Genomic DNA, 15693 nt, shown 5'->3' on the forward strand with positions numbered 1-15693 from the left:
GTTTTGGTGATTTCAAATATCAACATTGGCTACCAGAAATCGCTTACCCTGCCTTTAAGTGATGTCATTAGTTTTTGTTTTTGCAGAGAAATACTGCATAATTTACGTCAAATAAGTGTGTCCTGATCTACAGATTGTGAACTTCCCGTACGTCACTTTGTGTTCATTTTCAGCTTCAATTCAGTTCGGTCTAAATGAGGAAAGAATCTACAACTGAGTCCACGCTCCTACCTCAATGCAATTTGGACCAGATTTTGTACTTGATATAAAGTTTGAGGAGAAAAACGTGAACTCACGGGAAAGTTCGGAGCTGGAAGAGGTGTCTTCCTCCGGTGCGTCTTCCTCCTCCTCTTCATCTGTCTCTTCCTCAGCCTCCTCGCCCTCTTTGGGCAGAGGGTCGACCCAGTGGCCGGGCATGAGAGCGGCTGAATCGTATGAGCTGCAGAGAGGCCCCACGATGTGTGTGATGAAGGACTCCTGCAGTTTGGCCAACTGCGGTGCTGAGCGGTCCATGAAGGGGCTGATGGGAAGGCCCAAACTGGACTCTTCATCACCCTGAAACACCAGAAAGAAAAGAAAAAAAAACACTTGTAAACATATATGTGTAAAGTCCCGTTCACACCAAGAGTGATAACTATAATCAGATAACTATATTAGCATCCAGACCAATGCACAATATCGTTCTGTTTACTATAATCACGTGCTGCGGTTTTGTCACCTGTTGCTTTAAATCAGGGCTGTCAAACTTCAGTGGAGGGCCGCAGCCCTGCAGAGTTTAGCTCCAACCCTGCTCCAACACACAAAACATGTAGTTTTCAATTGAGCCTGAAGGACTTGATTAGCTGGATCAGGTGTGTTTAATTAGGGTTGGAGCTAAACTCTGCAGGGCTGTGGCCCTCCAGGAATTGAGTTTGACACCCCTGCTTTAAATGCTCAAGCTCTTTAAAGCAGGATGGATTCTGATTGGTTGTAAATGTTTTTATCGTTCATCAGATGGAAGAAATCATTCTGAAAGTGATTCCAATGATATCGTTTCTCTTTGTCGTTATGGTTATGGTGTGGACTTACCTATTCTTTAAGAATTTGAATGATTATTAAAACATTATATTTATCATTATAGTTATCATCCTTGATGTGAACAGACTTTTAGGCTGCAACCTCTGCAACAGAACACTCATTTTTAGGATTCAATCAATTCATTTTGGACCATTTCTAATAGAAAAATCACGGTCTGCCCACATTATAGAAGTAAAATGGTTTACAAATGTTGTTTCATATTGACTAAGTGGAAAAACATTTGAAATCCTTTTTGGTTGCTATAACATGGAAGCCTGTTTCCACCACAGGATAAAACATTTGTTTTTAAAAAAGGTAAATGCCTCACAATTTTGACTCTGTTTCAGAATTCAGAATTGCGAGATATAAACTCAGAATTGTGAGATTTAAATACAGAATTGCAGGACATAAACAGAAGTGCGAGACATAAACTCAGAATTGCAAGAAATAAATTCAGAATTGTGAGATTTAAATGCAGAATTGTGAGAAACAAAGTCTGAATTATGAGATAAAAACAAAGTCAAATTTTTTTTCTCCAAAAATTCAGTTTAACCGAAGTCTTTGTGAAATGGTTCAGTCAGGTTTTATTTGGCAATAATAAAAGACTGTGATTATAATTTACGTGAAATAATGCGCGTGTCCTGATCTACAGATTGTGATGGAAATCAAAATGGGAAATTTTAACCTCACACGTCACTTTTTGTGAGATATGAACTTTAAATTTGATATCTTTTTTTTTTATATAGAAATTGTGAAAAAAAAAGAGTCAGAATTCTAAATTGACATCTTGCAATTCTGACTATTATTATAATTTTTTTTACAGAATTGCAAGTTTAAATTCCAACAAAGTCTGAATTGTGAGATAAAAGTGGCAATTACCTTTTTAATATTTTTATCCCGTGGCGGAAACAAGCATCCATACTATAAATGAAATCTTCTGGAATCAAATGAAATCAACTGAAACTAAAATTGTCCTTTATCTGCACTTCCTTCTACAGTAGTATTTGGATGAAGAGCATCATGGGAACTGATGTCACCAGACAGCATTCCTCATATTAGCAAGCATATGAAATCAGTATCACATCATTTCACATTAAAATTCATCCTGAGAAAAGAAAAGCATTCAGCGATGCTGCAAATATGCATTTCAATTTCGATTCATAAATGCCCCACATAGTGCAGATTAATCTAATCTGACTGATGCCTGATTCGAAGCATTTTTATTCACATTTTCAAAGAAAACTCTATTTATGCAGCAGCTATTTTATACTCATCTATTACATTAAACAAATAACGATATTACCAAGCAGGGAACAGTATGCTCAGTATATTCAAGCACAGCTGAAGAGTCACACACTTGATTGGATTTTTCCAGTTCAGGAGAGAAACATACTTCACAGACATTCGACTGCTATAAAACTAGGTCAGCCTTCCCATGGACGGGGGAAATGCACCCAGCCACGCGAGGTCTGGCCTTTTTATTATTTATTTCAGATTACAGTATCGAAACAAGTAAGGAATCAGAGATCGGAAGAACCTCATATAGTCGGTGTGAAAACATATACTTCGCAGTACCTGGAAATAAACAATGAGATCGGCGTAATAACAGGCAAGGTCTTTTGTTGCCATGGCAACCGCGCGGTGATGTCGTCAGAGGGCAGTAATGTATGTGCGCTGTGTTCTGTCAGGTGCTACTCAGAAGTGCTGGAGAAATGAATCATTCAAGAAACGAAACAGGGAGGGGAAAAGCAGGCTCCTTTGAAGCATATAATTTCTGGTCCCTTTTGAAATGCGCTGAATATGGCCAGGGGTGGTCATATGACGCTCTGTAGCTCTGTGACAGGGTCCTGACACAACTGGGTCATCCTCACTCTGTGTTCCTCACAATAATAGACGCAGTGTTTTATTACTCATCGCCGGCATCCAAACAAGCCATTAACTCTTTGAGAAACGCTAACGGAAGATACCAAATCATGACTGGTTGAACAAGCGTGCATGATGTACCGCAGTGGTCAATCTACTGGTTTGGCCAATATTATGCTAATAATTAATGCATTTTAATTAGGTTAAATGTAAACATTTCTAAAATAAACATGTACACAACATTTAGCATTTGAAAATAGTAAAAGTGGTATTTTATCATTGACGAGAGCAAGTGTCTTTCTTAGTATTTTTGTCTTGTTTTCCATTTTATATATATATATATATATATATATATATATATATAAACCCTACTTCGCAGTACCTGGAAATAAACAATGAGATCGGCGTAATAACAGGCAAGGTCTTTTGTTGCCATGGCAACCGCGCGGTGATGTCGTCAGAGGGCAGTAATGTATGTGCGCTGTGTTCTGTCAGGTGCTACTCAGAAGTGCTGGAGAAATTAATCATTCAAGAAACGAAACAGGGAGGGGAGAAAACAGGCTCCTTTGAAGCATATAATTTCTGGTCCCTTTTGAAATGCGCTGAATATGGCCAGGGGTGGTCATATGACGCTCTGTAGCTCTGTGACAGGGTCCTGACACAACTGGGTCATCCTCACTCTGTGTTCCTCACAATAATAGACGCAGTGTTTTATTACTCATCGCCGGCATCCAAACAAGCCATTAACTCTTTGAGAAACGCTAACGGAAGATACCAAATCATGACTGGTTGAACAAGCGTGCATGATGTACCGCAGTGGTCAATCTACTGGTTTGGCCAATATTATGCTAATAATTAATGCATTTTAATTAGGTTAAATGTAAACATTTCTAAAATAAACATGTACACAACATTTAGCATTTGAAAATAGTAAAAGTGGTATTTTATCATTGACGAGAGCAAGTGTCTTTCTTAGTATTTTTGTCTTGTTTTCCATTTTATATATATATATATATATATATATATATATATATAAACCCAAAATACATTTACTTATAGATATATTTACGATATAGATATAACGTCTTAAAGTGTTTTATGAAAATATGAAAATTTTATGCTTAAAATAAGAACAAATCTTGTTTTTTGAAACCACTGAAAGATGCTTTTTTGTTTGTTTGTTTTAAGCATAAACTCAATTCCGAATTGTGAGATATAAACTCAGAATTGCGAGATATAAGCGCTGAATTGCGAGACATGAAGCAAAATTATGAGATATAAACTGTGAGATATAAAGCAGAATTGTGAGATATTAAGTAAAATCTGAGATATAAACGGAGAATTGTGAGACATAAACAGAATTGCAAGATATAGACGCAGAATTGCGAGAAATAAACTCAGAATTGTGAAATATAAACTGGTAATTCTGAGGGGATTTATGAGATATAATCTTGCAATTGTGATATATAATGTGATATATAAAGTATATATAAGATATACATAATCATCTCTCTCTCTCTCTCTCTCTCTCTCTATATATATATATATATATATATATAAAATGCATGATTATTTTTTATTTATTTACTTATTTAATAACTTTTCTGAAGTTTATGTTTATGCTTAAAATAAGAAAAAATATCCGCCAATGGGGTCAGAAAAATTGATTCCACTTGAATTAAGTTTATTTGTCTGTTTATTTTTTTACCATAATCTCACTAAAGTTTTTCAGAAAACAAGACTTAAAATGTCGTATGTCATCTTGCTCCTCAAGTAAATGTATCTTATATTAAAAAGGTTGAGATATTTGTACTGGAAAACAAGACAAAAATACTAGATTTTTTTTTTTTTTAGTGCAGTGTAAATAATAACGTAAATCAAAAAAGGAGAGGCGTTTGCATTTTACTCTTCTAATTTGACATATTTCTGGTTGCTAAAGGACTTTAAATGGACAAAATGTAGCGCAGGATTCAGTTTTATCCAACAGTAAAAGATGAGAGGTTGAAAAGGGAAAAGACAAGGATTGATGACGTCAGCTAAACAAAAAAATAATGTTTTGATGAATGACTACAATCATTTTATTCTTTAGAATAACATGCACCAACATGTATTAACAAAGTATATAGAATCAAGTGATTTCATGACAATTTTAATTGGCCAAATATCAGCGTTTATCATCACTGAATGGCTTGTTTTGCCAACAAATGTTGTCCATCATTTCCAGCAGACTGTAACAGTTTTCCGCTGTAAAACTTTGCTTCCTTTTTGCCCTACATTCTCATTACAGCTGTGAACGTGTTCCTTCAGCACCGCACTTGAGGAGGATGTGGACGGTTGCCAGGCAACAGCGTATCCGTGCCATCCTCTCCATCCCCTCGATGTGAATGATAGCAAGATGTGGCGTAGCTGCTGTAAGGGTTACGCGTGCGCATGATTACAGTCTCTTACTACGAGCGCGAGGTGCGGTTGCCAGGCACTTAGTCATCGTGAGAGCTTCCTGTTTGTCTCTGCTGTGACCGAACAGCTCAAAAATGACTTCAGACATAAACATGCATCCAAGAGCAACACTGACCTGTTCATAAAACTCATTGACGATGCCTTCCGTCCACTGCAAATGAAGCTCCTTGCTTTTCAACGGACCGTTTATATCCGCTAACTTAATACACATCTGACAGACCAACAGACGATCATTCTCGTTCGTCCAATCAATGCCCGAGCATCCATCATCTCCCACCTGCAAACACAAAATACATACATAAATACATACATACATAAATAAAATGCACAGCATTTGTTGGTCTATACAAGTATATCTGATATCAGAGGTGCTCACCTTAGCGTTGAATTCAGCCAGAAAGTCGAAGTGTTTCTTGAGGTCGGTGGCCAGGATGGCCTCGATGACCAGGAAGCGAAAGCGTTTGAAGTCCATGTGGTCCAGACTGGCCAGAAAGTTGTACTCGGGCCGCGACATGAACAGATTCCAAGCGGACGCAGCGTGATGATTCTCCAGCACCGAACGGTCATTATAAAGAACGGCCTGCAAAGACACAAAAGAGTTGTATGGCGCTGCACATGTTTCAAAGCCCCAGAACACTGTGTTCAATCACTGAACCTCGAAAACAACAGCTGTGTATAGTAATATCATAAATATCACACTGCTTCCAGTATATATATATATATATATATATACACACACATACAAACACATTCTACTGGTTTGTATAATTACTCTAATTATTCTAAGTGTGGAATAATTAAGAATTTTTGATGTTTTTAAAGACCACTCTACTGCTCACCAAGGCTTCATTTATTTGATCAAAATACAGCAAAAACAGTAATATTATGAAATATTATTACAATTTCAAATAACTGTTTTATATTTGAATATATAGTAAAATGCAATTTATTTCTGATCAAATGACTTTTCAGCATCATTACTCCAGTCTTTAGTGTCACAACATGATCCTTCAGAAATCATTCTAATATGCTGATTTGCTGTTAAAGAAACATTTCTGATTATTATCAATTTTAAAAACACTTTACTATATTTATACAGAAACAATGATATATTACTATTGAAATGTTTGGGTTGTGTGTTGTGTGTTTAAAAAAAAAAAAGAATGCTTTTATTCAGCAAGGATGCATTCAATTCATCAAAAGTGACAGTAAAACATTTATAATGTTACAAAGGATTCTATTTCAAATAAATGCTGTTCTTATGAATGTTCTATTCATCAAAGAATTCTGAAAAATAAAAAACAAATTCCACAAAATATTAAGCAGTAATAATAACTGATTACCAATAATAACTGAGCAGCAAATTAGCATATTAGAATGATCATGTGACACTAAAGACTGGAGTAATGATGCTGAAAATTCAGCTTTGATCACAGCAATAAATTACATTTTAATATACATTCAAATAGAAAATAGTTATTTCAAACTGTAATAATATTTCACAGTTTTACTGTTTTTAAATGTATTTTTGATCAAATAAATGCAGCATGTGCATCTACATATATGTATAAATGTAATTAATTATTATGTATACGTATACACATAGTAGTTCATTACACCTGTCAAATTTGTAAAAGCTTCTATACTTCACAGTATTTTTAAATATAAGGCAAACACCAGTCTTCTTCGGTTCTTGATTTGATTAAATCACATACATTATTATTAATTATTATAGAAGGTACTTTAGTAATTTATTCTACCTCTGAATTAGTATAAGTACCTCTATGATTCCTAAGAAAGCGTGAGGTGTGCTTAATATTACAATACGAGGAAATCAGTGCTCCTTGTAAACACTTCAAGGGAAAACCATGGCCTGGACTGAAAGCAGAACGGCTGTGATGTGTCACCTGAGGAGCACTGGTGGCCACCAAGAAGGCGTTGGTCCTGCCGGGATGGTCGTAGTCATGCATGGCGGCTGCTACGTAGAGCGCCATCAGCTCCAGAGCGGGGATGAGGCCCGACAGACAGCCGTGACCCTCCTCTGCAGGATACGTCCTGGACATCAGGTACCTTGTGTGGCCGAGAGCGAGTCCACCGTCAGAGTCTAAACACAGACAGAGCCATTAACAATCTTTATATGCCTTCAAACACTGTTGCAGCATTATATTTTGTTTATCTTTTTTTGTTTTGTTTATTTTGTTTGTTTGAACCTTCACTGTAAGAATTGATTTCAAATTGTAAATAAAGGAGTATGTTTTACAATAAAATACTATTTCAGTTCACATTTAATTTAATGTAATTGTTTGTAAAATTTATCTGAGTGAAAATCGTTTCTATGCCAATGTTTTTAATGTAAAACACTCATAATTTAGTTTTCATAATCATCTCTCTTACAATTAAATACTGAAATAAATTTGCCATATGATCTACTTTACTGAATAATGACAAAGAAATGGCAAGTAACATATTGAATGAAATGTTACATTTTGAAGTAGAAAGACTGAAATGGTATTTCTTTTTAATCGTATTCCAATAATACTTCAAAAAACTTTAAAAAATCAATCAATAAATAAATAAAATAAAAATTTGCAGTGTACATATAAATGAGCACTGATATATGCATATGAAAAGAAAACTGCAGATTAGTTCACACTTTATAATAGGTATTCATCATAAATAGTTATATTATTGTTATTCATTTAAAATTGTTTTAGTAATTCGACAAAAACTACAAACAAATTACAAAAACAAATATATAAAAAGCTTTTTATTTCATCTAGTTGGCAAGGCAGCACTTCTCAACTTATAGTAAAATATCTAAAACTGGAATATATATATATATATATATATATATAAACAAAAGCCACAAAACAAAATAACTAAAACTAACTCAAATTTAAATGAAAATGAAAAATATAAAAATAAAAGCTCAAAATAACAAATTTAAAAGCTTTTATTTCAGCTAGTTGGCAATGCAACATTAATTTAGTATAACGGGATGTACTAAAATTTAAATAAAAATGACTAAATATATAGTTCTATAGATTTATACTTAAAAAAACTACAAAAAAAAAAAAAAAGACAAAAACACAAAATTACTTAAACTTTACGTAAAATTTAAATGACAACATAAATATACAAACTTAGTTAAATAGGAATAAAAACTATAATAGCATCTCAATGATACTGAAATAACACTGATGCCTTCACAGGACCATAGTGTTACATATATAAACAGAGAACATATAAACATATAAAATACACTTATCTAGTCTATATAAAAAGTAGTAATCAAACTAAATCTATACTTTAGAATTACAGGCATGAAGTGATTTCTATTGTAACGTATCCAGACAGTGATGAAGTGTGATTCTTACCCGAGTCACTCAGTGATGTCAGTGTAGGTAAACCAGGCACAGGCTGAGTCGTGAGGTACCAAACCGCATGGAGGACGTCTGTGGCATGAATCCTGTTGTGATCTGCGGAGGAAGACGAGGTTTAATATGGTAAACTACCACTAGAGGGAGATACAACACACCACAAAGAAGCAGAAGTGATGATTTAGGGCAATTTATTCCTCTGGAGGTGAAGCTGCCTGCGCACAGCATCTGTTGTACATCATCAGTTATTTCACTGTTAACATATTTCTGTACACATGTCTCCTGCAGCACGAGGACTCACATGGGATGTCCCTGTATCCGTTCTCCAGAGCGTGGAAATAGTTCACGAACTCCCTCACCGGAATCCTGAACGTCTCGAAGAGTCCCGTATCCGCAAACAACCGGTAAGACACCTAACCCACAGAGAAAAGAGTTAAACCTCTCATCCATGTCTGAAATTAAACAAAACCATAATGCTACGGTTTCTCAAATGGACACATGGTTTTTATATACATGCAAATACTTATTCTTATGTTCAAATATTCATTGTGTTTGTCATGTTTGCATATTTAACGATTTTTGTTATGTTACGCAAAATGTTCAACTATTGAGAATGCACACTATCCAATGAAACTCATTTTTATTATTTAATAAAATGTAATATAATAAAATAAAATAAATTAAAAATATACTACAAAATAGAAAACATGCACTAATGAACAACTATTTTACACTTGTGTATTCAATAATATTTACTAAACATTTAATATAATAAAAATATATAAAAATATAAATACAAAACAAAAAAAGGTGCTCTATGCACTAGCACTTTATTTATTGTTTAATAAAATGTATTGTTTAATCATTATCATTCAGTCTTCCTGGCCTTAACATGTAGACATAAAAACAATGCACAAAAAGCACCAAAAAAAAGAGATAATTTTACTAATTTTAAGTTTTAATAAATTTAATAAACGTACTATCCAATGACACTATTTTTTTCTATGTAATAAAACATATTCAAACATACAAACATATAATGCATAAAAAGTAAAAAAAATACAAATAAAAAATAAAACATTAGAAAATGAATTATTGGACAATTATTTTAAGTTTGTTTATTCAATAATATTTACTAAAAAGTTTATATAATAAAAATATATTAAACATATAATTGTAAAAATAGAAAATGTGCTCAATGCACTGACACCGTGTTATTGTTTAATAAAATGTGTTATTTAATTGTCATTTAATCATCTTGGTCTCAAGTAAAAAATAAAATAAAATAAACAAATAAAAAAACACGCACTTTCCACTGACACTCATTTTTATTATTTAATACAATGTATTATTTAATCATAATGGTCAAATGTAATCATCCTGGCCTCACTGGTGTCAGATCGTACATGTGTTGTTTGATTTGTTGATCAGTGTGTGTGTACTCTTGATCTCCACTAGATGTCAGTGTGTCACCTGGCTGAGGATACAGCCGCATCTGCCGTTGGTTTTCTCCACCAGACTGAAGATGGGGAAGTTCCAGTTGTTGATCTGACTCATGAGGGGCTCCAGGCCCTGCATCACCAGTGGCTCCGGGGCCAAGATGGGCTTATCCTGCAGAAGAAATGATTTCAGATCACAGACGGTGCCATCTTACACCAAAAAACCCACTAGACATAACTGGAATTACTACAAAATCAAGTGGCACATATGAAACTACTACAGAGGGCAGTTAAAACAGCATATAACACAAAAAGAGTCTGGCATCAAACCACAGCGAAAACAAATCAAATGCTCAGTGATTAGTTTTGATGACTATTTGATGCCAGTTTAGTTTTACTGGAACAAACAACCCTGAGAACTGCACGTAACAAAGCTATTGCCGTATTTTTGTGCATTATATTTTCTGCAGATTGCATGCATGTACTGCATATTTTATGCAACACTTTATACTGTGTATTTTTACTGCTTGTAGGTCCTCTAACACTCACCAGAAAAATGAGATGAAAATACAACATATGACAATAAAAAATATGCACTGTACACTGACAATCATTTTTATTATTTAACAAAATGTATTATTTAATCATAATTGTCAAATTTCATCCATTTAATTATCCAGGCCTCAACATTTAAACAAACAAATGCATAAAAAGTAAAAAAAAACAAAAAACATAATAATGCAAAACATAATGATATCTAATAATATCTAAAAGTGTGGCTGATATAATAACAATCAAATAACTTTTATATTTGAATAAATAGTAAAATGTAATTTATTTCTGTGATCAAATGAATTTTCAGCATCATTATTATACATTTATACAACTTATATTTAACAAATAAAAAGTACACAAAGTTGCTAAATTTAAATAATAATCTTTTTACACGTTTATTCAATAAAATTTACAAAAAAATGTAATTATATAAGAAACATATATAAAATATAATTAAAATTAAATATAATATATAACAAATATAATAAAAAATAGAAAATGTGTTCTATGTACTTTTATTGTTTAATAAAATACATTTAATCATTAACATTTAATAATCCCGGCCTCAAAATTACATAAAAACATTGCTAAATTTAAATAATAATCTTTTTACACGTTTATTCAATAACATTTACTAAAAAATTTAATTATATAAGAAACATATATAAAATATAATTACAATTAAATATAATATATAACAAATATAATAAAAAAATAGAAAATGTGTTCTATGTACTTTTATTGTTTAATAAAATACATTTAATCATTAACATTTAATAATCCCGGCCTCAAAATTATATAAAAACAATGCATAAAAAGTATTTAAGCATAAAAAGATAAAAAACAAAAACAAATAAATAAATAAAAATTCACTATCCACTGTTACTCATTTTTATAGTTTAATAAAATGTATTGTTTAATCATTATCATTTCATCAAAAAAAAAAAATACATAAAAATACTAGCAGGGAGGCCAATATACTAAAGCGTATACAAAAAAAATGTAATTAAAAACAATTAAAAGAAAGAAAGAAAGTTGCAAAATTTTTTTGAACAATTATTTTATATTATTTTACAGTGTTTAGTTTTGATGACAATTTGATGACAGTTTATTTAACTGGATGAAATATGCCCTGAGAATTGCACATTAACTCTTATTTATTTATTATGCTATTGCAGTATTTTTGTGCATTATACGTTTTATGCATATTATATGCATACTGCATATTTTATGCAACTCTTCATACTGTGTATTTTTACTGCTTGTAGCCATGCAACACTGAACAGAAAAAAAAACTAACTGCCTGAACTAAATTGCAGTTATAAAAAATCAATTTGTGGTGTTTACTGTACCTCCGGTGGGACGAGAGCGGTCAGCGGGAACGTCCCGCAGGCTTTCCTGTGACCTTCTCTGTCTTCGTTCTGTGCAAAGTTGCTGCTGTCACTGTGGTTGGTCTCATAGGTGCTGTCATAGTCTGACGACATTATCAGCGGCTCGTCTGCAAGGTTATTAAAAAACCTGATCACGCCTCTCGTCATATTTCACGTTGGAGCAGACCGACAGCTCTGAAAGACTCGTAAAGACACCAATTACATATTAATTCAGATTCAATCCAGGATCCAGCTGTAATATCGCAGATCACAACAGCAAAATGGATCGTAAGTGAAAAGCATCTAAATGCTAATTCAGCGGCGGTACCTGACTGTTGGGTTCGGTCTCCTGCGTCTATGGATCCGTCCCCGTGTCTCAGTTTACTGTTCGGTCTTCCACAGCTACAGCACACACAATAATCATACAGAAACACAGGAAAATAAACATTCCAAAAGCTCATCAAATTTCATCATTTTCACAACAGAATCAAGTCCTTTCTTTCTTTCTTTCTTTCTTTCCTTCTTTCCTTCTTGTTTTATTAAAGGTTGTTTTTTTTGCATTTATTTACTTTTGTGTTGCAGTTTAACAACAACAAGAAAAACTGGTTTTATTGTGGATGATTTATCAGTTAATGTTATTCCAAATAAATTCACAATGAATAAAACAGTAAATTAAAATATTGAATTGAATTGAAAATTAAAATATATAAAATATATCCATTTGCATATATCTATTTAATTATATTGCATAATCCATTATTTATTTATTTATACGTTTTTGATGTTATTTTGCTTTTGTGTTGCATTTTAACAACAACAACAACAACAACAACAATTTACTTTTTCAGTACATGTTCCTGGTCTTACAGTGGAGGATTTGTCATGATTTATTCCAAATCAATTCAAACAAACAAACAAATAAATAAAATCTTCTATCAAATTTAATCATCTTATTTATGTAATGTTTTATTAAAGGTGTTTTTTTTTGCATTTATTTACTTTTGTGTTGCAGTTTAACAACAACAACAAGAAAAACTACTTTTATTGTGGATGATTTATCAGTTAATGTTATTCCAAATAAATTCACAATGAATAAAACAGTAAATTAAAATATATAAAATATATCCATTTGCATATATTTAATTATATTGCATAATCCATTATTTATTTATTTATTTTATACGTTTTTTGATGTTATTTTGCTTTTGTGTTGCATTTTAACAACAACAACAACAACAATTTACTTTTTCAGTACATGTTCCTGGTCTTACAGTGCATGATTTGTCACAATTTATTCCAAATCAATTCAAATAAACAAACAAACAAACAAACAAATAAATAAAATTGAATAATTTTCACATTCTTATTTATGTAATGTTTTATTAAAGGTTTTCTTGGCCTTTATTAGTTTTTTGGGTTGCATTTTAACAACAACAACAACAATTAATAATATAATATAATATAATATATAACAATATTTAATGTTTTATTAAAGTTTAGTTTTTTAATTGAATTGAATCAATTCCCAATGATTAAAATCAACTCACATACTACTTTTTCCCCCCTCACAGAATATCCTGCTTCACTCAGAAATAAGCCACATAATGACAGAAAAATGTGTTGCGAATGCCATTTCATGTTGACTCTAGGAACACTCCTTTAAGAACAAGAAAAAGCCACTATCCATCATCTGGAATCTGTTCATTATGCTTCATGTTTTTATGCTTTATGAGTTAGGAAAGCCAGGAAACGGCTGATGCGTGCATACTGTATGCATTTCATGATTGCATATTTTAATATTTTGCATTGAAATTGAGAGGCGTCCTCTCTGGGTGACTAACCCCTGCTGATATGTGCTGTGTGTGTGTGTCACTGTTGTTTAGTTGAGCTCTCTGAAATAGCGGGCCAGACAGAACCTAATCAAGCTGTTCCTCTGTGCCCAGCATTCATTACGGGCCAAGGGGAAGGTGACCTTGTCCCATCGCCAGGACATTAGTGATCACTGTAAAACCGATACAGAGAGAGAGAGAGAGAGAGAGGGATGGCAGATCTGAACGTGTACGTCCATCTGTTAATATTTAGACACAATGTTGGGTATTTTTCACAGTTAATGATCAGTGGTTGTTCAGTAACCACATAATGGCCTGAAGCTGCAGTCCGCTCTTGTACTACATCCAGGGCCACAGGATACGCTCAGATCTTTGGAAACAGCGACCAGAGTGATAAATTAGGCACAAAATTAATATGAACTCGCTGTCCGCTCTTAAAATTACTCATTAGTAGTCCTGCATGGAATCCAAACAAGCTAAATTCCTCAAAAAGACTTGTTAAGTGAAAAAAATCGACACATTTCCTGGTACATTAAGGATGACTTACGCAACAGCGGTCGATTATATTGTTTGGGTAACTCTTTAATCAAAGGCTGGGCTTTACAACTGGTGTGGTGTGTTCTCTGCTGTAAAACAACATGACATGACAGTTGCACATATTTAAAGATAAATGAAGTGAATATAATAACTAGACGAGTATAATAGCAGTTCTGAATTAAATTAAAGCAAGAGTTGTTATTAAAAACAGATATGATATCAAGTATAAAAATTGCTGTAAGAGATTTAAACAAAAATAGATATGATAATTAATATCTAAAATATGTGAATTACATTAAGAAAATAAGAAATTATGGAAATAAGAAATTAGAGATTTGAGTTTTGTGGGTGTTACACCTGCATGTTTGTTTATTAAATATTTTGGATAGTATAAAAATAAAAGTTTATTTTAAATAAACTGATGCAGGAGTTTTTTTGATAGATATATCTAATAGATATGACTATTTCAATTATGAGAATTAAATTATTTATATGCAAATGTTAAATTATAGTTTTGTGGGTGCTACACCTGTATGTTTGTTTATTAAATATTTTGAGTAATGTAATAAACAAAACATTTTTGAAAAACCACAAGATTTTTTAAAAATAAACAGAGATATGAAAATGAATATTTAAAGTATGAAAATTAAATGAATGTGCAAATATGAAATTATAGATTACAGAGTTCTGTGGATGCTACGCCTGCATGTTTGCTTATTAAATATTTTGGAAGATATAATAAAAATTCCATAATAAATTACAGGAAGAATGGATATGAAATAACTATTTAAATCATAAGAAGCAGATGATTAATATGCAAGCATAAAATTACAGAGTAAAAGTTCTGTGGGCGCAACACCTGCATGTTAATTTTTTTAATATTAGTGCTGGGCAACGATTAATCACGATTAATCGCATCCAAAATAAAAGTTTTTGTGTACGTAATATTCTTATGTACTGTGTATATTTATTATGTATATATAAATACACACACATGCATGTACATATTTAAGAAAAATATGTTATGTTTATATATTAAATATATTTATATATATAAATTATATGAATATAAATATATACATGTAAATATTTTCTTAATATATACTGTATGAGTGTTTCTTTATATATAAATAATAAATATACACAGCACACACACATATAATATGTACACAAAAACTTTTATTTTGGATGCGATTAATCGCGATTA

At 32.3% G+C, this 15693-nt stretch overlaps 1 protein-coding gene across 1 annotated transcript in view; it reads right to left on the reverse strand.

Moving 5' to 3' along the window:
- LOC107707962 (cGMP-inhibited 3',5'-cyclic phosphodiesterase A-like) overlaps positions 1 to 15693 on the reverse strand; it is a 31921-nt gene that overhangs the window by 2732 nt on the left and 13496 nt on the right. Inside the window, exons 4-12 of the mRNA XM_016512083.1 lie at positions 12449 to 12576; positions 12103 to 12248; positions 10230 to 10367; positions 9058 to 9169; positions 8754 to 8855; positions 7284 to 7480; positions 5753 to 5956; positions 5492 to 5653; positions 297 to 555 (exon numbers count right to left, since the gene is read on the reverse strand). Of these exons, the coding sequence (XP_016367569.1) occupies positions 297 to 555; positions 5492 to 5653; positions 5753 to 5956; positions 7284 to 7480; positions 8754 to 8855; positions 9058 to 9169; positions 10230 to 10367; positions 12103 to 12248; positions 12449 to 12576 (1448 nt within the window). The remainder of the gene's footprint in view (positions 1 to 296; positions 556 to 5491; positions 5654 to 5752; positions 5957 to 7283; positions 7481 to 8753; positions 8856 to 9057; positions 9170 to 10229; positions 10368 to 12102; positions 12249 to 12448; positions 12577 to 15693) is intronic.

The sequence above is a fragment of the Sinocyclocheilus rhinocerous genome, unplaced genomic scaffold, assembly GCF_001515625.1.
Source record: "Sinocyclocheilus rhinocerous isolate Xijiao unplaced genomic scaffold, SAMN03320098_v1.1 scaffold475, whole genome shotgun sequence".
Lineage (NCBI taxonomy): Eukaryota > Metazoa > Chordata > Actinopteri > Cypriniformes > Cyprinidae > Sinocyclocheilus > Sinocyclocheilus rhinocerous.